This window comes from Hemiscyllium ocellatum, chromosome 9 (genome assembly GCF_020745735.1).
Source record: "Hemiscyllium ocellatum isolate sHemOce1 chromosome 9, sHemOce1.pat.X.cur, whole genome shotgun sequence".
NCBI classification, from domain to species: domain Eukaryota; kingdom Metazoa; phylum Chordata; class Chondrichthyes; order Orectolobiformes; family Hemiscylliidae; genus Hemiscyllium; species Hemiscyllium ocellatum.
This window is the reverse complement of record NC_083409.1, coordinates 51,578,010-51,604,766: the sequence shown is the minus strand read 5'-3', so window position 1 is coordinate 51,604,766 and position 26,757 is coordinate 51,578,010. Positions and strand designations below refer to the sequence as shown.

Below are 26,757 nucleotides of genomic sequence, written 5' to 3'. Positions count from 1 at the left end.
CAAGCAGCTGATGGTGTGACCATTGACCTCCTGCCTTCCAACCCACTAAACACATTGCTCACAGAATCCTCCCCCTTCTGAGTTTCAGACACATAATGACTGCCAACTAGTATCCATGGAAGACCCTGGAGGAAGAAGAAGAGAACTACAGCATGACAGTGACAGAAAAGACCCATCACTTGATTTGATATTTGCAGTTACCAGTTTCAACCCTACCACTTAACTTGGAGACAAATAGAGTGGGCAAGAGTGCACAATGATGCAGCATCACTATCTGCACTGTCCAACTCAGGGCTAAGCTGTGTGACATCATGATAGAATTAACTCAACATCTCTGAGTGTACACAGATAAAACAATTGCATGGACTCATAGTCCTGGAGAATACAACATGGACTGAACAAGTTGTGGCCATTGTTGCAGCCAGTCGTTGCAAAACCCGGGGTAGGGCTTTGTAGCAATGCTACATTCAATGCCATGTTATTGAATTTCATACCCATAGATTTTAATGTTAAAGATTAGAAAGAATGGGTTAGATGAAAACTAAACTAAAATTAAATAAGTTTCAGTTTCCAATAACAAGTATGAGTGGCTTCTTTTTTATCTGTGCACTTTACAGGGAAGGTTTTAAAATATTTGGGTTGTATAGAATTTTGGGGGAAAGTTGTAATCTTATAGGTACCTACCATGGACTTTCAGCTGATATTTTCTTTCTGATGTTCCAGCCTCATTGACTGCTACACAGACATACTCTCCATTGTCATGTGGTGAAACAGTATCAATAAGCAAAGTCCCATCATCCAAAATGGAAACATCTGGCCCAGTCCCAGTCAGCTCTCTTCCATTACGTAGCCACTTAATTACAGGTTTTGGGATACCTAATAACAGAAAATTGTAAACTACTCAATTAAAAATACTCTCTTTATAAATCATTGTATAAATGGCCAAGAGCACAAATTTTAAAAAGAACTTGGCAGATTTCCTGGAATAATCTTTATGGGCACATTGATTATGCGCACATCATGTAAAAAGTAGCTAATTTATGTCAAGTTGGTACAGGACAGAAAGTACCACTAATGCCTTTGCAGCACAGAAATTCCATAACCCTCAAAGGTTTCTCATGGAAGCCACTTTATAATGTTTTACTTAAATGATAGTCAAATATGCATTCATGGTAATTATCATAAGGTTTTAAAGCGTATTGTCTAAAAGACAGCAGTATTTCAACTTTAAATATTTCAGTTGTTATATTTTGATCATCTTAAAATTGTGATGCAGCATCATCGGGTTTTTAATATGATTGTAGAAGGTTGACATTACTTAATTCAAAGCATAGCACCATTTAATATATACATTCAGAGTCTGACCAAGTTCAGTATGTTTGCAATGTTAACCACTGAAGAGTTGAGGTGATTTCTTGGTATTCTTGGTTACAGTTAGCAATGAAATTGGAATTGTAGATTTACTGAAAGTTGGCCATAGGCTGTGGGCAGCCTGTAATGTAAGGTATATGTTTGTTTATATCTATATAAGACATCATTTATTTGAGAATCAGATTTTGAACTAGTGGCATGTAGCTTTGTGTGTATGTAGGGGTGTAATAATTAATTTGACAGGATTTATGAAGGCATGATTTTAAAGCAGTACATGTCAGAGAGTAGATCATCGGGGTATTCATGGAATAATAATGTAAATTAGTTTGTATTGTGAAGGTTCTATCATCAGAGAGAGCAAATATTGAAAGGAAATAGTGAGTTTCTGATTTGGAAGAATCAAGAACTTTTGTTAGGCCACATTTGGAATATTATGTAAAGGTATATGAGTAGGCAGGGAGTAGAGGGATATGGACTGCATCGCAACAAAACCTTTTTTAGTTCAGAAAGGCATCATGTGTTGGCGTAATCTTGGTCGGCCAAAGAGCCTATTTCTGTGCTATACTGTTATACCTTTTTCAAAGCAGTTAGGTGCCATATTCTGGGATTTAAAGGTGCTGCATCATTGGCAGCCACTTCCTTAGCTCCTGTGAAAATATGTATATATGTTAGACAAGTGGGAGGCTACTGCGCTAGCAGGGCAGGGTGCCAGGTGCATGGGATGTGATAGGGTGCCTTGTAAGTAACATAGGATGCCTGGGAGACAAGTAGGTAGGTCGTCAAGGCATAAGATGGTGAGGCAGCCAGATAAGTGATGGAGCATTCAGGATAAGTTGAAATGGATAGGGCCTGCAAGGGCAGGAAAGATGTTGGGTTCATGGAGTAAGAAGGCATTGGGTGTCAAGGGACAGAAGAGACATGTCAGATTCTGTGACATGGAGGTTGGGTGGTGGTGGTGATGGTGGTATCAGATCTGGTGGTAGGGAAAAGAATGTTGGGCCCCAAGGTGGCTGGGGGGTGAGTGGTGCTGGGTCCCAGTAGGAGAGGGGGTAGTCAGATAGGATGGCATGGACATTCAGGCCTTGGCGGGGAAGGGGTCTGTTGAGCTCAGTGGCAAGAATTTGTCAAGTCCCAGGGAGAGAATAGGATTGTTGGAGCCTTTCATGTCCCATGTTTAGACAGGGTGTTGGGTAGGACAGGGGTAGTGTTGGGTCAGGGTCTGAGGGCTGTTTAGATGGGGCTGAACGTGGCAAGTTGGATTTCAGTTTAATAGTTATTCAGAAGTAACACTAGATTTTTAATAGCTTAACTTTTCCAGAGTAACTCTTGACTTAATTGCAGTGCCACTGTGAGTTTACAACGTAAATGGATACTTTCAGAGGGTTGCCCAATGCAATCTTCAATTTCCCTGGCAATTCGCTCAGAGTCTGCTCTGTAGAGGATTCCACAGCGTCACCTAGCACATCTTCCATTTACACTGCAGAAAGAATTATACAGCCATTGGAAAAGTCAGGCCATTTATCTGGTTTCCTCAGGTAGCCAGTATGCATTTCAGAATAATGCCTACAATACAGGTTCAATTTCCATTCTAGTTGACACGCTATGCTGACACAAGGTGCTCTGATACCTTGTCCACTCCTATGAAAGTGGAAAGCAATAGCAAACCATCGTTTAAGAAAACAGTCCTAGAAAATGGCTCAGGTTAAAACATCAGCAGACAATTAATTAAGGACTTGTCTTCGAGCAGAATACTCATGGATGGAACCTGATTGCTGGTGTGTCATGCTTCTTTTAGGAGGGCAAGGCATTAAAGGCTGCTGGAATTTGCATAGATGGATTATGACGAATCAAGTACCTTTGATTCCTTTGAAAAGAATAGTACCATATTATGGCATCATACCAATTTTTTCTAACTCCTGTCTTATGAATGGCAGGAGATTTGGGTTTGAAATTGTATGAAAAGTGTTTGTCTATGCTGTTTGTCTGCTTACAAACATGACTCGATATCAGGTCTGTTGATCATTCATTGAGTAAAAATGGATATCATTGATCAGAGTAACTAAGCCATGGTCTTATTTTGAAATGTTTTGATTTCCTTTGCATATAAAACTCTTTCACAGCTGATTTATGTGGTGCCCCCTGCTGGTAGTGATATTTTCATAGATTATCATCTGCCAAAGAGAGCAGTTATTGCTCTCAATTCTTGGAAATATTGTTTGAGCTGATAGTCAAATGCTCAGTGTATGTTCAGGAACCACAGATTTCAGCCCATTAAAAGCTATAATGTTTCATGTATAACTAATGTGTACTGGTCTTTCAAAATATGACTATTAGGTCATTATGAACAACACTTACTTTGGAAAAATAAATCCTTGAAACTGAGCTGACAACTTTTATCCTGAAAAAATTCCCAATGTTTTTCCAGGGCAAATCTTTTTTAAATAAATTTTAATTTCCTGGTCCTACTACCAAGTGCCAATCTCCTGTTTTGTCCCCTTGTATATTTGCAAAACTATATTTATCCAAAATCCCATCTTGAATGCCTCTAAGTAAGCATTCACCACATTTCCATATTCTAACCATATCATCTTTGCTTCATTTGTACATTAGTTTAAATCTATGCCCTTTCATTCTTTTTCTCTTTTATGAGCACGAACAACATCTTCCTATCTACTCTGTCCAGCCTAGTTATGATGTTGAAAATATCTGTCAAATCTCCTCTCAGTCTTCACTCCAGGTAGAAAAGTCAAACTTCAACCTTTGATATCGGGAAAATTGTGAAAATGCAGTCCAATTTTAAGGCCAAGGTTTGAATGGCGAGATAAGAATCTCACTAGTATACATTATCCATCAGCAAGAGGCCTATTTGCATGCATTTACATCTCATAAGTTTCACCCCATTCATATGCAATTTTCTTTCTCCCACATGCTAGACAAAAACTGGACAGTGATAATTACAAACATAAAAGTCAGAGCACGTATCTAGTGGTTTCAGCTCTCCATTTGTTCCTCCAGACGTCCAACCTAGATAGTATTCCCCAAAATCTCAGTGCATGCTCCATGTCCACATCCACTTACTTTGGCATCAATGTGCACCAACCTCATCGCATCATCATAACACATCTCCGACTCACTTATAATACACTTCAACCATTTTAGGCCTGCACTTTGGAGTGCATCAGTACCTTTCACTGTGATACTGCTGTCAGCAGACTTTAGAGAATGGGATAGGCAACTAGCTCATGCATCAGCAAGTGCAGCTTAGCGGTCTTCACTTACTCACTCTGCACTTACTTGGCTAGGCGTAGCATCTCTGCCTTTCCTTGCCTTTTGCACTATGCCACTTCAATCAGAACTTACCTGCTCACAGTAGTTCTGTTTTCCCTTTTTACTGAAAATATAAAGCCAGACAGCTTGTCATGATTGTCAATAGTATCTGTTAAAGATGTGGACATGTTGCTGTCAAGTCTGCTGTTTACATGGCAAACACACTGCTTATAGATCAACCAAATAGCTGTGTCTCAAATCCTAGGAAGGGTAGTTACATAACCATAGAATTATACAGTACAAAAGAGGTCCTTCTGCCCACTGTGTCTACTCTAAATCTGGTCCCACTTTCCAGCAACTGGCCAATAGTTTTAAATTTTATGACTTTTCAAGTGCTCATGCAAGTTTTGTTTCAAACGCTTGTGAGGTTTCCTACCTTGCCTACTCTCCCAAACAGTGTACTACAGATTACACCACCCTCTTTTTGGTGTCCAATTATTGTCCAATTCCCATTATCCATGAGGTATGCTCTCTATCATTCCAGGTATTGGGAAGTTCTGCTGCAATATGAAATCTAACCATCTACCATTGTGTGACCTAGAATATAATATGTTCTAAGGGTTCTAAAGTGCATAATATATGAATTTTTCAGACTCACCCTTGGCTGGACAAGGGAAAGCAATACGCTGGTTTGCCACTCTCTCTTGAAAAGGATTATTGTATGGAGGCCCTGGGTCTTCAACCGTAGGAGGTTCTGTAAAAATTATAGAAATAGTAACAATCAACTCAATTCATCAAGTTAAAAAGGTGCTAATTTAAGCATGTCTAATTGTAATTGGTTAGGCCAATCACCACTGTATCAAGTGTTATAGGACCTGACTCTTCAATGGAAAAAGAAGCCCACTACTTTTAAAACAACTGGCAATGAAAACCCTTTTCATTAACTGTATCCTCTCTGCTGTGCTCTCATCTCCAACAATAACTATGAGACATTTGTAGACTTCCTTACTAAGACCACAAGCAATTTCTTCTCTTACTTCCCCACATTTAAACTTTGGCAAACATTTCCTCCATTGCTCCACTTTGCTCGAGTTCTGAACTCAAGCTTTACTGCAATTTAAATTCCTTCTCCCTCTCAAACTTTATGAAATTTATCTTGACCCTGAGTTCCACTGCCTGCTCCCTTGACATTATTCCCATTAATCACTTGAGCAACTAACTTCCCTTCCAGGATCTCCTTTAGCTCATATTGCAATTAGCTGCATCTCTTTGGATAACTTCTCTTTTCAATCCTCCCACTTCCTCCAAACTAAAGGAATTGCCATGGGCACCCGCATGGGCCCCAGCTATGCCTGCCTCTTCGTAGGATATGTGGAACAGTCCATCTTCCGCAACTACACTGGCACCACCCCCCACCTTTTCCTCCGCTACATCGATGACTGTATCGGCGCTGCCTCGTGCTCCCACGAGGAGGTTGAACAGTTCATCAACTTTACTAACACCTTCCATCCCGACCTGAAATTCACCTGGACTGTCTCAGACTCCTCCCTCCCCTTCCTAGACCTTTCCATTTCTATCTCAGGCGACCGACTCAACACAGACATCTATTATAAACCGACTGACTCCCACAGCTACCTGGACTACACCTCCTCCCACCCTGCCCCCTGTAAAAACGCCATGCCATATTCCCAATTCCTTCGTCTCCGCCGCATCTGCTCCCAGGAGGACCAATTCCAACACCGCATAGCCCAGATGGCCTCCTTCTTCAAGGACCGCAGATTCCCCCCAGACGTGATCGACGATGCCCTCCACCGCATCTCCTCCACTTCCCGCTCCTCCGCCCTTGAGCCCCGCTCCTCCAACCGCCACCAAGACAGAACCCCACTGGTTCTCACCTACCACCCCACCAACCTCCGCATACAACGTATCATCCGCCGCCATTTCCGCCACCTCCAAACGGACCCCACCAACAAGGATATATTTCCCTCCCCTCCCCTATCAGCGTTCCGCAAGGACCACTCCCTTCGTGACTCCCTCGTCAGATCCACACCCCCCACCAACCCAACCTCCACCCCCGGCACCTTCCCCTGCAACCGCAGGAAATGTAAAACTTGCGCCCACACCTCCACACTCACTTCCCTCCAAGGCCCCAAGGGATCCTTCCATATCCGCCACAAGTTCACCTGTACCTCCACACACATCATCTATTGCATCCGCTGCACCCGATGTGGCCTCCTCTATATTGGTGAGACAGGCCGCTTACTTGCGGAACGCTTCAGAGAACACCTCCGGGCCGCCCGAACCAACCAACCCAATCACCCGTGGCTCAACACTTTAACTCTCCCTCCCACTCCACCGAGGACATGCAGGTCCTTGGACTCCTCCACCGGCAGAACACAACTACACGACGGCTGGAGGAGGAGCGCCTCATCTTCCGCCTGGGAACCCTCCAACCACAAGGTATGAATTCAGATTTCTCCAGTTTCCTCATTTCCCCTCCCCCCACCTTGTCTCAGTCGGTTCCCTCAACTCAGCACCGCCCTCCTAACCTGCAATCCTCTTCCTGACCTCTCCGCCCCCACCCCACTCCGGCCTATCACCCTCACCTTGACCTCCTTCCACCTATCCCACCTCCATCGCCCCTCCCCCTAGTCCCTCCTCCCTACCTTTTATCTTAGCCTGCTTGGCTCTCTCTATCTTATTCCTGATGAAGGGCTTATGCTCGAAACGTCGAATTCTCTATTCCTGAGATGCTGCCTGGCCTGCTGTGCTTTGACCAGCAACACATTTGCAGCTGTGATCTCCAGCATCTGCAGACCTCATTTTTTACTCTCTTTGGATATCCCCTCCTATCCTATTCAAATTCAACATTGTCACATACTTCCTCAAAAAATAGTTTGGTATGTCTCTCTGAAAACTGCCACATTATCTGCAACTACTCTTTCCTTTCCAAAATTGGTGAACATATTGTTACCTCTCAAATCAACGCCTAATTTTCATGATTATATCATCATTATTTTATCAATTTCCTACATGATCTAAATAAAACTCACCTTGACTGGTCCCATACTTACCAATTCAACCATATCCAGAACAACTCCATTTTTCAATTCTACCCATCCCCACCTAATAGTTACCTCATGAATCTGTGTGTTGACCACCTCCTCTCCATCTTTATTTTACTAGGATCACCAGAGACATGGTGTTAACCTTCACAAAGATACTGATAAGAATTAGCTCCACCCCTATGGTAATGTACAGTGGAATGTCTGTGGATGTTGTTTATATTGAGTTCCAGAAGGCATCAGATAAAAGTCCTACATAAGACTTTTAGCTAAGGTAGAAGCTGACAGAATTGAGGGCAAATTACCATTTTGCTGGAAAATTGGTTGAGTGACAAGTGACAGAAAGTAGGGGTAGTGGGTAGTTATTCAAATTATCAAGATTTGGCCAATGGTGTCAAACAAAGATCCATGTTAGCACCTCAATTATTCATATTATTTATTAACAACTTGGACACTGGCATAGAAAGTCATATATCCAGATTTGCTGATGACACAAAGTTAGGCAGCTTTGTAGACGGTATAGGTGATAGCATAAAATTACGAAAGGATATTGATAGACTAAGTGAGTGGGCAAAACTGTGGCAGATGGGTCAAAGCAGGTGTATGGAGTTAGACCACAAATCAACCATGAGCTCAGATTACAATAGGATCTGGACCAGATGGGCCAATGGGCCGAGAAGTGACAGATGAAGTTTAATTCAGATAAATGCGAGGTGCTGCATTTTGGGAAAGCAAATCTTAGCAGGACTTGTACACTTAATGGTAATGTCCTAGGGAGTGTTGTTGAACAAAGAGACCTTGGACTGCAGGTTCATAGCTCCTTGAAAGTGGAGTCGCAGGTAGATAGGATAGTGAAGAAGGCATTTGGTATGCTTTCCTTTATTGGTCAGAGTATTGAGTACAGGAGTTGACAGGTCATGTTGTGGCTGTACAGGACATTGGTTAGGTCACTGTTGGAATATTGCATGCAATTCTGATCTCCTTCCTATCGGAAAGGTGTTGTGAAACTTGAAAGGCTTTGGAAAAGATTTACAAGCATGTTACCAGGGTTGGAGAATTTGAGCTACATGGAGAGGCTGAACAGGCTGGGGCTGTTTTCCCTGGAGCATCAGAGGCTGAGGGGTAACCTTATCAAGGTTTTCAAAATTATGAGGTGTATGGATAGGATAAATAGATAAAGTCTTTTCCCTGGGGTTGGGGACCCCAGAACTAGAGGGCATAGGTTTAGGGTGAGAGGGGAAAGATATAAAAGAGACCTAAGGGGACAACTTTTTCACACAGAGGATGGTACGTGTATGGAATGAGCTGCCAGATGATATGGTGGAGGCTGATACAATTGCAACATTTAAGAGGCATTTGGATGGGTATATGAATAGGAAGGGTTTGGAGGGAAATGGGCCGGGTGCTGGCAGGTGGGACTAGATTGGGTTGGGATATCTGTCATAGACAGGTTGGACCGAAGGGTCTGTTTCCATGCTGTACATCTCTATGACTCTATGAATGTTGAAACAGGTTTGAGGGGCTGAATGGCCTGCTCCTGTCCCTATGTAAATAGTATTAACATTGCCCAGTTACATTAAGGAACTCATCATATTTATCTATATAAATATGTGAGTCCCGGAACAGGGGGGGCTGCAAGCCCTGGAACAGCGTTGGGAAGCAGCCCCGGAGCAGCATGCAGGTAGCCAGTCCTGGGTAGAGACCAGCATGGGGGAGACAGTCCTGGAACTTACTCTGAATAGCTGAATGCTGGTACAGGGCGGACTGGGACTTGAAGTGGATTGGGGATGGCTGTTGGAGTGGGGTCCGGCGCAGGCAGTCAGACCATGTGCGGAGGCCTTGTGCTGAGCTGACACAATGTAATGTTTAATTTGAAATTTCCCACCTTACTGTAATGTCAACCCTTTAATGATATGCTATTTTAAAACTTATTTTTCAACTCTGCAAAGTAATGCAACAACTTTTATTCCTCTGCTGCATTCAAGAATTGTAGCTGGGTACTTGAACCTGAGATGTTGCCATAAGGCACAGACATTGTAAAAGCTTTTCACTATAATCCTGCATGTAAAAGGATATTCAATACTCCATATTTTATGTTCATCATATATGAGAATATTGGCTAATGATGGAGAGATGAAAATGTGTTGCTGGAAAAGCGCAGCAGGTCATTTGACATTTCAGGCATTAGCCCTTCCTGAAGAATCTCCTGTTCCTTGGATGCTGCCTGACCTGCTGCGCTTTTCCAGCAACACATTTTCAGCTCTGATCTCCAGCATCTGCAGACCTCACTTTCTTCACTAATGATGCAGAGATATCAAACTATTAAAATGTGACTTTAGCATGCCAGTTTTACAAACACTATGCATTAGAAACCAGTACTGCATTCAAACTCTTTTTCTTCAACATTATGTCAAAAATATATTCTTATTTATGTCTCAATTAATACTCACCATGAACCTGGACAGTTGTATTTACTTCATGCTGACCTGCCACATTTTTGGCAACACAGCTATAAACTCCTTCATCAGTGAGTTGGACCTTCTCAATAGTCAGTGTGCCTTCAGCATCCACATTGTACTGTTTGTTATCTGGCAAAATGTTGTTACTTCCTCTATACCATGTTATAGTGGGTTTCGGCATACTCCATGCATTGCAGGGAATGTCAACCCTGTGACCTGCTTGGACTTTAATAACACGGGGTCCAGGTTGAATTCGTGGAGGAACTAAAGAGATAGTAATCAATGTAAGATTTATGATAGGATTTCTTCAGTGGAACACATTTGAATCCAAATATTAAACACATTAAACTTAAAGTTCAGATAGTACAGACAGAAAAAAACAACCTGATATGCTATTTAGCCATCTTGGTAACAATTGAAACTGTCCATTTTTTTTCAAATGAAGACTAATTGACATTAACAAATGTTTCACACATCTACCTTAAACTAAAGCCTTGCCTACATTATACTATACTGAAAGTGATGCTCATCCCATCAGACAGACAGAAAAGTCCTAACTACAAGTATACCAGACTGTACTTTACCAGGCTGTACATTTTTCAATGTTAATGTATTAACTGCCATTAATAATCTTATAATGGATGATTGCATTGACATCCTGCTCTCAGCTGTTCACTCAGCCCTCCCATTTACCTCTCAGCCCCTTTGGGCCACCTCCCTAATTTCTGATGAAAAGCGTGTGCTCAAAAAGTCGACTCTCCTGCTCCTTGGATGCTGCCTGAGTGGCTGTGCTAATCCATCACTATACTGTTTGACTCTGATCGCCAGAATCTGCAGTCCTCTCTTTCTCCTCAGCTCTTTAGCCCATCATTCCCTTCTGTCTGCTCTGCTCTGCTCACACCAATGCAGTGGCTCTGTGGTTCCTTGTGCTGAAACAAACCTGGGTACCTTTCTCTAATTTTGAAGCACCTCTCGTCTCTTCTTTCTGATTTGAGTAGTTTATCAGTCACATAAGAAATAACTAAAAGGAAAGTTTGTTACATAAGGGCTTATTATAAAGAGGTTCCTGTTTGCATGGAGTGGCTAATCCTGAATGAGTGAAAATATATGCTACCTGGACTTTGCAATAGAAATAATAGTAAGGCTGTAATTAGGCAATTAGGTAACCTGCAGCATATGCAGCTACACAATTAAGTGTACAAATCTGCAAGCTGCTGTCAGTGATAACCTGCTTCTGCACAGGGTGTAACAGTCTTCACCAATAGAGTTTGTTCCTTTGTCACTGATCATAAAGTCCAGGCTATAATCTTTAAAATCTGGAGAAGAACACTTGGAAATCACTGTTTTGGTAACACCAAAAAGAGCTTTTGTGGAATAAAAATAAAATAAAAATGAATAAAAATGTACAATTCCTGTACATATTCCCGTTGAACGTAAACTGCATTTAGTAACCTCTGTAGTGGTGTGGATTCTGGAAAAGTGCACTTATTATTTTCATTCACTTGGAATCACGTATCACAAAGACACAACGTGATAAGATGAGTCACTTTGCCCGATGTGTACTGTTTGGAAGTTGATTCAGTGGAAAAGTGAACAGAGTTCATATTGAAAAGCAGGAAACACAGGATTATGGGTAAACAACAGTGAAGAAGAAATATTAGCTTTTTCAACAGTGGGGACAGGCACATGGGCCAGTGGCCTGCTTCAATGCTCTAAGGTTCTATCATTTAAACAGTGTATTGCACTGATTCATGAAATATCAATTTAAGAAAGTAGCATTATCTATAGCTTTTCAACATGCAGGTGACACTTTAAATATCCTACATCTGCACCATTTTACTATAACATATTCTTGTACTTTTGCTAATGGGAGTTAGTGCAGAGACTATAAATGAAATATCTGTTTGTAATTAAATTCTGAAATCCATTTCAATATATTCAACAGAATTAAATACTGATAGAAATGAGACTGGAGTACTGACCTCAACACAAACTGTCATGAGTCACAAGTGAATTGATGGTTCAACTCAAACAAATTTCAAAAACATATGTTTTTCTCTCTGGAGAGTTAAAGTACATGGCATGATCCTATGAGCAGTTAAACATCACAAGCTGAACACTAAGCAGTAACGATCCTCAAAGAACTCACCCCAAGCATCTCTGATCTTTGATACCAAAAAAAAGAACTGACATCACTAATCTAAACATAAATGAAAACATACCATTTACAGTCAGTTTAGTATACTGTGTTACATTCCCAGCAATGTTTGTTGCAATACATAAGTAGAGCCCACTATCAGACAGTCTGGTTTCAATAATTTTCATTAATCCAGAGGATAGTTGAGTATGTCTGAAATATAAAATACATTTTGAATTAACAAATGCTAACATCTTAAAGGGTACCTGGAAATTATATAATGCTTTCAGGTTTAAGATAACAACGTTAGCAATAATTGACTCAACACTGACTTTATTAATTTCAGATCATAACTATGGCTACAATTTTGTACAGTACATGCAGGTAATGATTCTGTTGTAGCTCCTCTAGACCCATATTTTGTTTATTCACTTGCCCCATAATGAATTCTGCATGCACCATTAACCCTAACATATACCTTCCCTTTTTTCCCCCTTGCCTCCCCCTTTGACCCGAACTGCCACCACTTGTCTCTTGTTCTCACTTAGCCTGATTTCACTTTTTATCTCTAACGTAAGTTCACCAGTTCGAAATATTGACTGTTTTACTTTCCACTTATGCTATCTGACCCGTTCAGTATTTTGTTTTACCATCTCCAGTACTTTAGAAACAGATAAATGAAATGACTGTGAGACAGTCTTGTAATTTCAGCACAAGGTTCTCAAATCAGGAGAACAACATTTGTAATATAGATTTACATAAAGCACATTATACACGAACAAGAAATTTGAGTGTTGGAAATCTGAAATTAAAACTTCAAGTTGGAAATCCTCTGCAAGTCTGGTGACATTTATGGAGACAGAATGAGTTGAGGTTTCGGGCTGGCAATGCCTCTTCATTTGGAAAACATGAGAGAGATTTCATGATAAAAGAATCATTGGAGTTTCCAGTGGTTGTAGCTTTGCTTGAAGTTTCTTCCAATGCAAGAAAAAAATTGATAGCATAATCCATTTGTCGAGGTTGGTGATAAAATGAATTGCTGGAATAAAATTCTATATCTCATGTTCAAGGTACCAAGCATGACAAAAGGCAAATGTGGAAACCACTCCTGTACTCAAATTTACATGGCCTATTGAAATAAATTATACCAAATAAGTGTCTGTCAGCTTCCATCTTTGATCCATGTCATGAAGAGCAGGAGTCATTCACTGCAGTCCTAATCCTCAAGCAAACTGAGCATTCCACTAAAACTAACCAAGTACAGGTTCATAGACCTGGTCAGTGGAATGAGAAAGACTACCAATACTGAGGTAATCTCCCTTTATAAAGGTCCAGTTCTCTCTAGAATATCTTCACTTTTGTTTTTTTTACTTTGATTAACCACATGTGGAATTTTTAGATAGATTTGTTTAAAAACAGAAGATCTAATCACTCCATCCTTTTGGAAAAAAAATTCCGTTAATTAATCATTTACAAATTAAATTTAAAGTGATAGATTCTTTTAAAGCTACAAATTGCAAATGCAAACCTAGAACATTCTGAAGACAACACCACATGGTTCAGTGTCTACAGAAAAGAAGATCAAAATTTTGGTGCTGCCACTACTTAACAATTGAAAACTCAAAGACAACTGAGCACATCAATAGTATCAGAAAAATCTGAGTAGCTGGTTTCAGTCATTTTGACGATGTCAGTTTCAGTTCAGACGGGGTCTCTTTATTGATGATTTCATGAACTAGCTAAATCTGTGGTCAGATGATCACTATGGCCATGATAAGTCAGTGTCTTTTCTTTTTAGAAGTGGTTTTAGTCCACAAAACATCTCATGATTTAATCAAATGATAGAAGTCAAACTAAGATCATTAATTTTTATGACTTTCACAACAACAGAGGCATACTGTAAGTAATATAGTCAAACTGTTAACCATTTAAATTATGCAAAATATATAGAAAAGTCTTATTTTTATAGTTTAGAGTTGAAAGTCTAGGGCAGCATGGTGGCACAGTGGTTAATACTGCTGCCTCACAGTGCCAGAGACCCAGATTCAAGTTCGGCTTCAGGCAACTGTCTGTGTACACAATCCCCCCCTCCCCGTGTCTGCGTGGGTGTGCTCCGGTTTCCTCCCACAGTCCAAAAGTGTGCAGGTTAGGTGAATTGGCCATGCTAAATTGCTTGTAGTGCTCAGTGAAGGGCTAAGTGTAGGAGAATGGGTCTGAGTGGGTTGCTGTTTGGAGGGTCAGTGTGGACTTGTTGGGCCAAGGGGCCTGTTTCCACACTGTAAGTAATCTAAATCTAAACTTGAGTATTCTCATTTAAATTATATTAATGTGGTGTCAACTTTAAGCATGCATGAGAAAAAATGTGAAACATGACTGGCCAATCAAAAGGGCAATTAATCTGAATCCACAATCAATCCCAAGATTAAACATCAGCTGGATCAGTGATGTACAGCACGCAAAATAGTGAACTGTGAGAAATTTGTTTTCAAACTTGAGTTACCTTGGTGAAAAAGGAGAAATAAGTTGCATATTTTTGGCCCAATTGATGATGGGAGGCGGAAAGCTTTGCACTTCGCAAGACAATGTGACATCCTCTCCTTCTATCACTGATACTTCCTTTGGACTTCCTCTCTCAGATCCTTTTGACTCAGTAATGATTCTTGGTTTAACTGGAATTTAAAATCATTTTGAATAACTTCTGCAAGACATTTATACTAAGATACATATAAAGCATAATCTGCATTAATACATTCCCATTTCAAGCATTTACTTATTGAAAAACAGAATTCTCTTTACTAGTTCCATGAGTTGTGAATTTCAATTCAAATTTACGTTTGATCCGAATATAGCAAAAACAGGAATTTCATATGGATCGAACTGGAATAAATTATTATTTACAAAATTTCAGCAGCAAACTTTAACAGAAACATTTGTTATGGACAGGCCAGATCCCTCAAAACATTTTGAGAAGGCAGCCTAGACCCTAACTTTGCTAGTTGTTTTAAGCAGGTGGATAGTGGATATTCCAAGAGAGATGCTGCTGGTCAAACTACTTAGTTTTAAACAAAACAGAATTTATTTACAAGATAACTGAATGAAACATTAACAAATTAAAACAGAATACCAAATAACTTAACCTATCCGAAAACCTGACAGATCATCCCAACTGAATGATGGCTGTTCCAAATACTTGCAACAATACATAAACACCCCTTGCCACAAAAAGTATAATCAAACGTAGGTTCTTACAGGAAAGAAGTCAGAGAGTATCAGGACCAACAGCTTTTTCCATACTACTTCTAAAAATCAAACCAAAGCAGAGAAAGGCTGAGCTGGGAGAACTGAGGTCACTCCCCTTTCATTGTACAAGTGTTTTTTTAAACTTGAAAGTCTTCGGCCTGAGGCAGTATCTGTTGGCTATAAACAAATTGGCCCTAAGACCCTTTAATCCTAGACTTTTCAGAGTCTGTGTCATTTATAACCTATCTGAAAAAAAAACAAGGACAGCATAATCTTGTTAAAGAAGCAACTTTGTCACACATTTTATCAGAATGGATGTAAAGAATGAACTCTTCCTTTACTTATTATACAAAAATATTTTATGCATACCATGTGGTACAGAATGAACACATCATTTAAAGTTACATGTGTTTGGAAGAACAAGGTTTAAGGAAATCTGATACCATTTGTAATCCTAATTACATTTGAAAGAGGTGCAGGTTGTTTTTCTTTAAAAGAAAGAAGAAAGTAAGACTAATAGGAAAATTCACTTTTCCCAATTAACTTGGTTTATTTATGAGAGACAAAGTATATTGATTGATTGATTAATCTATTATTCTGCTTAACATTAACAAATGTCAATTTTAGTACTTTAATACCAAGTCTGCTTAGCCTCACTTGACAACAAAAAATAAAACAGGATTTTGGCTCCTGTTTAGTTAATTTCCATTTCACTGAACCAGATTGAGAGAACATGCAGCCTTCAAGGTTGAATAAGGCAGATTAACAACTTCCCACCTTGTTAAATATTTATTGGACAACTGGGTACGGTAGAGAGGGAATTAACCAGTGAAATAAAATCATAATAACAGCTGCATTTCACAATATCTTCTTTTAATTTATAGTTATAGAGTCATAGAGGTGTACCACATAGAAATAGACCCTTCGGTCGAACTAAGTAAATCTAGTCCCATTTGCCAGCATTTGGCCAATTTCCCTCCAAACCCCTCTGATTCATATACCCATCTAGATGCCTATTAAATGTTATAAATGTACCAGCTTCCACCACTTCCTCTGGCAGCTCATTCCATACACCCTCTGCATGAAAAGGTTGCCCGTTAGATCCCTTTTAAATCTTTCTCCCTCACCTTAAATCTATGCCCTCTAATTTTGGACTCACCTACCCCAGGGAAAGATCTTATCTATTTACCCTATCCATCCCCATCATGACTTTATAAATGTCTATGAGGTCACCCTGGAGCCTCCAATGCTCCAGGGAAAACAGCTCCAGTCTATTCAGCCTCTCCCTGTAGCTCAAACCCCCAACCCTGGCAACATGCTTGTAAATCTTTTCTGAACTCTTTCAAGTTTAACAACATCTTTCCAGGGAGACCAGAAGTGAACACTGTATTCAGTAAGTGGCCTAGCCAATGTCGTGTACAGCTGCAACAATGACCTCCCAAATCCTATACTCAATGCATTGACCAATAAAGGCAACTGTATGGCAAGCCTAGCAAATGCTTTCTTCACTATCCTGTCTACCTGCAACACCACTTTCAAGGAACTATGAACCTGCACCCAAGGTCTCTTTTTTCAGCAACATTCCCCAGTACCCTATCAGTAAGTATACAAGTACTGCCCTGATTTGCCTCTCCAAAACACAACACCTCACATTTATCTGAATGAAACTCTATCTGCCACTCCTCAGCCCATCAACTATTCTGATCAAGTTGTACTCTGAGATAACCATCTTCACTGTCAACTACACCACTAATTTTGGTATCATCTGCAAACTTACTAACTAATAAGGGACTCTTATGAATTAAATGAAAACTAAGACAATAAGCTGGGTATCATTAATGGGGCCCTAACAGCATATATCTCTCAATCTTAAATAAATAAGCAAAGAAAATATCGTTCTATCATACAAAAAGTCAAAAACAGTAATAACTAACCATAGTGAAGTGATGGGCTCCAGAAAACTGACACTCTAAGGAAACAGTCATGAGATTGCGGGAAATGACATCCATCACCTTTTAAAGCTAAATCATTTTGATAAGAGCCAATAAGAATGTAAAGACGGGGATTCAAGATGACAGCGACCCAGTAGGTCTGAGTCTGCTGAGCTCCATCCAGGACCCAGACAAAGTGGAACACCTACCCTCCCTTCACCTTTTAAATTGCTAAAAAAAATTTTTTCCCTGACTGTTATAGCCAGGTGCATTCTAACATGACTAAAGGCAACGGAGCATGGAACTCACAACAGACAGGGACGCCCACCTGCAGCAGCAGATGCATACTCAACGAGATATCCAGCAACACTGCGCTTCAGCCACGGAGAGTCTGTGTTTAAGTTTGGATCGCCGGAAAAGGCAAAATAATTTTTGGACGCTCTAAAACAGACTGAATGGCCTGAATTATATGGACAATTATTCTATTTTACCACTCTTTCCCCCTTTTTTTCTTTCTTTTTCTTAATTTTATTTGTAATCTGCTTGGTTTACCTGTTGTTGGTTTTTAAAATTTTTTCCTTTAATATATGTTGGGACTATAATTTTATATGTTTTGTCTCATGCTGCTGTTTTGCCAAGAATGCCTAGGGTAATAGTATGGGAAGGATGGGTTGGTACCCACCTTTAACTCCCTTGTTATAAGATATTGGTATTTGTTTATCTTGCTTCGAGGTGTCTGTGGCGAGGGCATGGCTCTAGCTGGGAGGAGTCATGGTGGGATTACTGGATGGTAGGAGTGCCCCTGTGGACAAGGGGGAAAGTCTCCTTTTACTTATGTTTTATGTCATTAAGTCTTCAGAGTACTTTTTAGCAGTTTTGATTTAGTAGTTTTAAAGGCTGTATTTTTAAATCTATGTGAGTTGTTTATAGTCTTTACTCAATACTCTATGAGTGGGGTTCTTCCTCCTGGGGGCTCTAGGACTCTCTTGGACAATCATGGCTTGGCATTTGTTTAAATGGTGCACCTGGAATGATAAAGAGAGTCACTCACCAATTAAAAGGAAAGGGATACTGTCAAGTCTTAAAAAAGGGAAGGTCGATATAGCCCTATTACAGGAAACACACTTAACTGACAAGGAGCAGGGAAGATTTGGCCAGGTGTTCTTCTCATCTTTTAACTCGAAAAGTAGAATGGGCCATTCTCATTCAGAAGAAACTTCCATTTCGAATGTTAAGCCAAATAAAGGATGAGTCTGTGCGGTTTATAATATTTAAAGCTCTAATAAATGACAAAAAATATGGGATCCTGAATGTATATTGCCCTCGGGCACATCCTTTTAAATTAGTAACTAGTGCACTCACTAGTCTGATGGCCCTTAGGGTGTCATACAATTATAGGACAGGATGTCTAGGGGCTCTGTGGGTTTATCTATACAATCTAGGCAGTTGGTGGATTTGAATAGGAAGTTGGGACTGGTAGACATGTGGAGATGTCTTCACCCTGAGGGTAGAGATTTTACCTTTTATTCTAACCCACATAAGTGCCAAACTAGAATTCATATGTTGTTTGTCCCTTTGACCTTTTTGAGCTCGATACTGTCCTGCAAAATAGGGAATGTAGCTGTTTCAGATCACATGGCAGTGTATATGGAGGTTAAGGTTAGTGGTGATGAGATGGTCTCTTGGCACTGCCGTATGGACCCTTTTCTACTGAAAGATAGCAAGTTTATAAAATACTTTTTTCAGGAATTTAAAGCTTTCTGGGATATTAACTTAGGTACGGCCAGCAACCCATTGATGATGTGGGAGACTGCCAAGGCCTTTGCACGGAGCTTGAATATCTTGTATTCTGCAACCTGGAAACGACAAAGGGGAGGTCAACAATTTCTGCTCGAGGCTCGCCTGAAGGCATCTGTGTCAGTATATGTTGATAGACGGTCCATAACCAAATTGCAGTGGGTTATAGCCCTCAGGGCTATGTTGAATGCTGCACTTACTCAAACAGCAAAGAGGGAGATATTATTTGCGAAGCAGAGACTATTTGAGAACGGCAATAAGCCAGGCAGGTGCTTAGCATACCTTGCCAGAAAGAAGAAGGCTCCCCAATCTATTACATATATTAGAGAGAGTGCTGGAACTTTGACCTGTGATACTAAAAAGATCAATGCAGCATTTAGAAAGTTCTATTTTGAACCGTATCAATCGGAGGACTGTGAGGATAGAACGAGAAAGGTGGAACTTGGACCTCTCGGGTGTAATCTCGGAGTAGGTGTCCTTTTTGAGTTCCCCCTTGACAATTCAGGAAGTGCAGGAGGTGGTGAGGCTGCTCCAGAATGGTAAAGCGCCCAGGCCAGATGGATTTCAAACTGAGATCTACAAGGTGTTTATAGATGAACTGGCTGGACCGCTTATGGATATGTACAACTATTCATTCAGTCAGGGTAGTCTCCCATCCTCTTTGACAGAAGCAAATATCTGTCCCATTTTCAAGAAAGGGAAAGCCCCAGAAGATTGTACTTCATACAGGCCTATATCCTTATTGAATGTGGACTTTAAAATCCTGTTGAAAATGCTAGCATTAAGACTGGAGAGGGTACTGTAGTTAATCATAAAAGAGGACCAGACAGGGTTTATTAAGGGTCGTAGGTCTACTAATAATATTAGAAGAGTACTAAATATGGTGCAAGTATGCCAGCAAAGAGCAATACCAGGCTTAATCATTGTCCTAGATGCAGAGAATCAGATAGAATGGCCATACCTTTTTTACATTACGGAACGGTTTGATCTTGGAGAGATTTTTACCAAATGGGTCGCAGTGCTATATAGTGACACAAAAGTAGCAGTACTTACTAATGGTATGAGATCAGATAGTTTTAGTGTTGGCCGAAGTTGCCACCAAGGGTGTCCTATTATTCATACTCGTGATCGAATCGCTGGCGGAAGCCATTTGGAAGGACCTCAGCATAACGGCCCCGGAGGTAGGATAAGGCAAACATAAAATTACTCTTTATGCGGATGACATACTTCTTTTCTTAACTGATCCACTGACATCTGTGCCCCACTTAATACAAGTGGCTAATTTATTTGGTGTGTTTTCCAAGTACAAAATTAATTTCATGAAATCAGAAACCATGCCGGTGGGAGGTCTTAGCTTTAGGGATGGAACTCACTCCCCCTTTCGGTGGTCACAGGGAGATTTTCTGTACTTAGGTATCTTTATCACCCTGGCTTTCGATCAGCTACATAAAGCTAACTATGTGTGCAGTTGTTATAGAGAAAATAAGACAGGACCTTCGGCGCTGGGAAGACCTTCTGATATCCTGGTTGCAAAGAATAGCTCTGGTCAAGATGAATGTCCTCCCTCACCTATTATACCCCATGAGTATGCTTCCTTTGATATTGCTGAGGCAAGTGCTGCACAGGCCTTATGCCTGGCTTGGATCTTATATGTGGTATCATAGACAGCCCCTTATCAAATTAGATAAACTGCAGCTCTCACAAAAAAGGGGTGGGTGGGGGAGGAGATTTCCCGGACATTAGGAAGTACTAACTGAGCTCCTTGCTATCATACATGGCTAACTGTGCCTCTCATGATCCATGATCAAGTTGTTTGGACATCAAGGCTTCCCAGGCAAAATGTCCCCTTATTAAACTGTCGTTTATGGACAAGATGAGAACAGTCACGGATCATTGTAAAAGTCTGATTGTCCTAAACACAGTCAAAGCTTGGAGGTTGATGTGACAGGGTGAGGGTAATTTACAAAAAACCTCCCCTTTCATTCCTTTGATGGGAATGTTGGGGTTTCAGCCAGGTTTGATAGACACGGTTTTAAACTTTGGGAGTCCAGGGGAGTCTCCTGCTTGGGAGATTTATTTGATAGGGGATGTCATGATGTCCTTTGAACAGTTGCGTCTGAAGTTCGGGCTACCTAGCAAGGACCTCTTCCGATATTTTCAAGTACAAGACTTTGTACAAAAAAAGACCACATTGATGGTTAATCCCTATAAATCGGATATGGAGAGGAGAGTGCTTCAGCCAGTGAGTGCATCCTTGGTCAGTAGTCTCTATTACTTGCTAGGTAATAATGTGTCGAAGAACATGCAATGACTATGTAAAATCTGGGCTCAAGAATTAGGGGTGGAAACCTCCTGAGTTGTGGGGGGACATCTGGGAAAATGATAGAAAGATCTCTATTTGTAATAGGACTCAAGCTATTCAATTGAAGATACCTCATAGGTCCCATATAATGCCAGAACAGCTTGCAAAGTTTAAGATAGGAGTGTCCCCAATGTGCCCTCAGTGCATTGTTTGTGGACATGCCACAAGATCAGCAAGTACTTGGATAGTGTAGCAAATGCCTTGACAAAGATCTTGGGAACCAAGAGTGGGTTGGATCCCGTGTCTCTCCTTATGGGTTTTCCAAAATTTCCCTCTCTAGATATACGTAGGAAGAAACTGTTTACTATTCTCTCTTTTTGTGTGAGGAAAAGCATTTTAGTGAGCTGGATATTGGAAAATCCCCCAGGCCTCTTGAACCGGCACAGGATAGTTATGGAACATATTCCCCTGGACTTCCTTAAAAATATGTTGCACCAAAAAACAGAATTGTTTTATAGAACATAGTGGCCCTTGTTGAGTTGTATCGGCCATATTACCTAGGGCCTTTTTCAGTTGTGAGGATGATGTCTGTCAATTAGTGGGCGGCACGGTGGCACAGTGGTTAGCACTGCTGCCTCACAGTGCCTGAGACCCGGGTTCAATTCCCAACTCAGGCGACTGACTGTGTTGGAGTTTGCACATTCTCCCTGCGTCTGCGTGGGTTTCCTCCGGGTGCTCCGGTTTCCTCCCACAGTCCAAAGATGGGCGGGTCAGGTGAATTGGCCATGCTAAATTGCCCATAGTGTTAGATAGGGGTAAAAATGTAGGGGTATGGGTGGGTTGCGCTTCGGCGGGTCGGTGTGGACTTGTTGGGCCGAAGGGCCTGTTTCCACACTGTAAGTCTAATCTAATCTAATCTAATTCGGAGATCCCTGGAGGAAGAATCCTGTATAAATATGGGTATATTCACTATTGCTCCCACTGACGGGAACTGCAATGAGAGTGTGTTGAGTGTTGTAACTTTATTGAATATAAATTAAGCTACCTTGTTATGATTTGGTATAATTCTATTTTGAATGTTTATTTATTTATTTTTTTGTTAGCTATTTAATGTACTGTAGCTTCTATTTTATATATAGAGCTTTCCTTTTTTTAAATACATCCTCATTTGTGTTTTGGTAGTTTGCAGAGTAGATCAGTAGCCCGTTTTCTTTATTAATATTGTAAAGTGGTTATGCTATTTTGTATTAGTTTTGTAATTTCGCTAAAAAATCTTTAAAACTTTTTTTTAATTAAAAATGAATGTAATGACATTGTGCTGTAGAGTCAGTGTTGGACAACGGTTGAGACAGTGGGGTGAGACTTGAAAAGTTGATAAGCAGCAACTTTTAAGTGATCAAGACACATATCAAGTTTGAAACTGAAATTAGTTTGAACCCTGCTGTTAAATTGGAAACAGAAAACCCCAGAGATGGAATGTCAACTACACACTTTAAGCTGAATGAGTAAGCATAAGCCATGATATGGCCATAAATTCAAAACTCTGCTTTGATAAGTCTTATTTTATAACTTAAGTGAAGTTTCCTGAGTTACCTCACTCGACTGTTTCCTGTTGCCTTGTTGATTGAAGTCTCAAATGTATAAATAAACAGTGGGTTTTGAGTTTAAATTGTAACCTAAACTTTATACCACATATTTCTACATTAATTGCTTTCAATTCACTTAAATGGCACTTGATTTTATTTTGTAAGATTTCAATGCAGAAAGAGACCACCTGATCTACCATGTTAACAGTGGTTTCCTGTAAGTGCAACTCAGGTGGTCTAACTCCCTACAGATGTTCAGTCGACTAACATCGCCTCTTCATTTGAGTAGGATTGAAAGATTATGGTCAGCTTCTCCAAAATTTTTTCCCTTATTTCCCTCAGCATTCTTGGATTCATCCCATTTTATCCTTGCAATGTATCAATTTTGCAAGCAGCAGCCATTCTAATGCCATTTCCCTACCAATATTTAAATTGATCCAGCATCTCAATCACTTTCTCACTTACTATAACTCTAGCAGCATCTTATTCCTTGGTAAAGGCAGATGCACAGTTCTAATTTAATACTTCAGCCATGCCTCTGTCCCACATAGATCCCCCTTTTTGGTATCCACCCCTTCTCCTATTTATGTAAATATAGAAAACGTCTATTCCCAAATTTTACAGCAATCATCTGCTTTAATTTTCACATGCCCTCAGAAATTCGATATTCAGCCTTGCCCCCCGCCTTGTGATGCCACTTGATATTGATCAGTCCCCTTTTCTGCTTCAACTTAATTTCCATCTCATCTATTATATAGAGAGATCTGATTTTGTTTGCCCTCACTTTGCCCTTGTGAGAATGTATCTGATAACTGAATATATTCCTCAGAGGAATCTTCCCTTTAACAGGCACCTAAAACTGAATATTTTTTAGAGAGCAGTATGCACTCAGGGACCCCTGTATTGCTTGCCTGTCCTCTTTGAGTGCCCAATGACCATCTATTCCCTTCCTGCCTGCACTCCCACAATCTGCAAAGATTCCACATGCCAAAACATACTATTCATGGAGCTCACATCCTTGCAAATGCAAAAAGTGACTCTGGTGCTCCAGCCAAGGACGCGCATTGTACATTTGTTTTTCCACGAATATCCCAGATTTGTACATTTTTCTTTACTTTATTGGCATTGGATCTCAATTACTGACATTTTAACATGAATACTGTTAATCTAAAATGCTATGGAGTTAGCACTATCATTGTAACAGGGACAGTTAGGGAAAAATACAGTTGTGTATTGTGGCCTGTCCCATTCATGATCTGTAAACTGGACAATGGCAAAAGAATTACCTCATTATCTTGTCAGTCATTGTTGTGCTATGAATAAGTGCAGCTGATTCAGGGATATGCCAGAGCAACAAACATATAAATTGAAAATGCACAACACAACTATGGGTTTCACATAAACTCATACCATAAACTGTCAGCTGAACTTTACGTGAGGCGTAGCCTGCTGCATTTGTTGCTGTACACACAAATTCCCCAGTTTCTTTACCCGTTGGTGAAGATATCAACAAACCACCATCTGGCTCTGTGCTGATTTTCCCCAAGTGCTGGCTTATGAGTTCACCATTCTGAAAAAGAAAATAGAAATTATTTTCAACAACTTTCAAAACTACAATTTATGGATGTAGGTTTGCTTGCTGAGCTAGAAGGTTCATTTTCAGACGTTTCATTACCATACTAGATAACATCATCAGTAAGCCTCCAGTTGAAGCACTGGTGGTATGGCCCCCTTTCTATTTAAATAAATGGAAAGCAGGCCATATCACCAGTGCTTCATCCAGAAGCTCACCGATGATGTTACTTAGTGTAGTAATGAAATGTCTGAAAACGAACCTTCTAGCTCAGCGAGCAAACCTACATCCAGAACCTCAACTTGAGCTACAAATCTTCTCAAAACTCGCTAACTACAATTTATAATCATTATTTGACAGTATCTCGTGTTTCTGAAAACTCTGCATTGTGGTAATTAGTATTGACCCAAATTAAACTTGCTGACCCACTTCAAGTTAACTTTAAGCTTACTTGTAGAAAATCTTAATTTACAGAACATCATTTAGCATGTTCATTGTGACAATTCAAATATTTGTGACTAGGACTTAGTTAAGCTGATAGAAAGCATGGCAGAAATCCAAAAATTGCAAATATCATTTTGGGAACTCAAGGTTTTTATCAATACTCATAACATTCAGTTTGATTGCTCTGAATGAGGTTGTTATCTTATGCATGTCAATTACTGTACTTAACAAGATTAAGCTGAAATAGATACTCTTTTGAATAAATCTAATTAATTTTATTCTGGTATAAAGTCATTATGTGTATATTTTAATACATTTAACAGTGATTATAGACCAAGATGTCACATCCAGTTGTGAATTTTGGTGGACAATTTAAAAAGATTTGGAGGAGGAACCACAAGTAACCTCATCCTAAATAATGGGAGAGTCCAGCACATCAATGCAAAAGATAAGGCTGAAACATTTACACCAGCTTTCAAGTTGGATGATCCATGTCAGTTCCTCTGGAAGTTCCTAGCATCAGAGGTGCTGGTCTTCAACCAATTTAATTCATTCCATGTGATATCAAAAAATGGCAGACAGCACCCGATACTGCAAAGACTCTGGGCCCTGACGACATTCTGGCAATAGTACTAACTATTTGGGCTCCAGAACTTGCCACACCCTGAGTCAAGCTGTTCCTGCACATTAAAACATTAGCATCTACCCAACAACGTGGAAAATTGAGTAAAAAGTGAGGTCTGCAGAAGCTGGAGATCAGAGCTGAAATGTGTTGCTGGTTAAAGCGCAGCAGGTCAGGCAGCATCCAAGGAACAGGAAATTCAACGTTTCGGGCACAAGCCCTTCCTGATGAAGGGCTTGTGCCCGAAACGTCAAATTTCCTGTTCCTTGGATGCTGCCTGACCTGCTGCGTTTTAACCAGCAACACATTTTCAGCGATGTGGAAAATTGCCCAGGCATGTCTTGTTCACAAAAAGCAGGAACCATGGCAGGCGGGTGATCTCGGTCGGCAGCTAGCAGCTGACTTAGAACTGGTGAGGACCAGGGGAATCTGACTGTTTAATTAAATTAAAGCATCGTGAAGGCTGCAGGTTGGTGTTGATGCAATGTGATTTCTGCCCAGTGCTCTGAATGTCAAAGTGAAGAATTCATTGCTGATGACAGCTTCCACTACTTTACTGATGATTGAGAGGAGATTGATGGGGTGATAATTGGCCTGGTTAAATTTGTCCTGCTTTTTGTGAACAAGACATGCCTTGGCAATTTTCCACATTGTTGGGTAGATGCTAATGTTTTACTGTGCAGGAACAGCTTGACTCAGGGTGTGGCAAGTTCTGGAGCCCAAATAGTTAGTACTATTGCCAGAATGTCGTCAGGGCCCAGAGTCTTTGCAGTATCGGGTGCTGTCTGCCATTTTTTGATATCACGTGGAATGAATTAAATTGGTTGAAGACCAGCACCTCTGATGTTAGGAACTTCCAGAGGAGCTGACATGGATCATCCAACTTGAAAGCTGGTGTAAATGTCTCAGCCTTATCTTTTGCATTGATGTGCTGGGCTTTCCCATTATTTAGGATGAGGTTAC

At 40.4% G+C, this 26,757-nt stretch overlaps 1 protein-coding gene across 1 annotated transcript in view; it reads right to left on the bottom strand.

Moving 5' to 3' along the window:
• Positions 1 to 26,757, bottom strand: part of hmcn1 (hemicentin 1) — a 610,612-nt gene that overhangs the window by 298,010 nt on the left and 285,845 nt on the right. Inside the window, exons 21-26 of the mRNA XM_060830300.1 lie at positions 24,566 to 24,725; positions 14,800 to 14,968; positions 12,385 to 12,512; positions 10,154 to 10,426; positions 5,297 to 5,392; positions 685 to 876 (exon numbers count right to left, since the gene is read on the bottom strand). Coding sequence (XP_060686283.1) covers positions 685 to 876; positions 5,297 to 5,392; positions 10,154 to 10,426; positions 12,385 to 12,512; positions 14,800 to 14,968; positions 24,566 to 24,725 — 1,018 coding nt within the window. The remainder of the gene's footprint in view (positions 1 to 684; positions 877 to 5,296; positions 5,393 to 10,153; positions 10,427 to 12,384; positions 12,513 to 14,799; positions 14,969 to 24,565; positions 24,726 to 26,757) is intronic.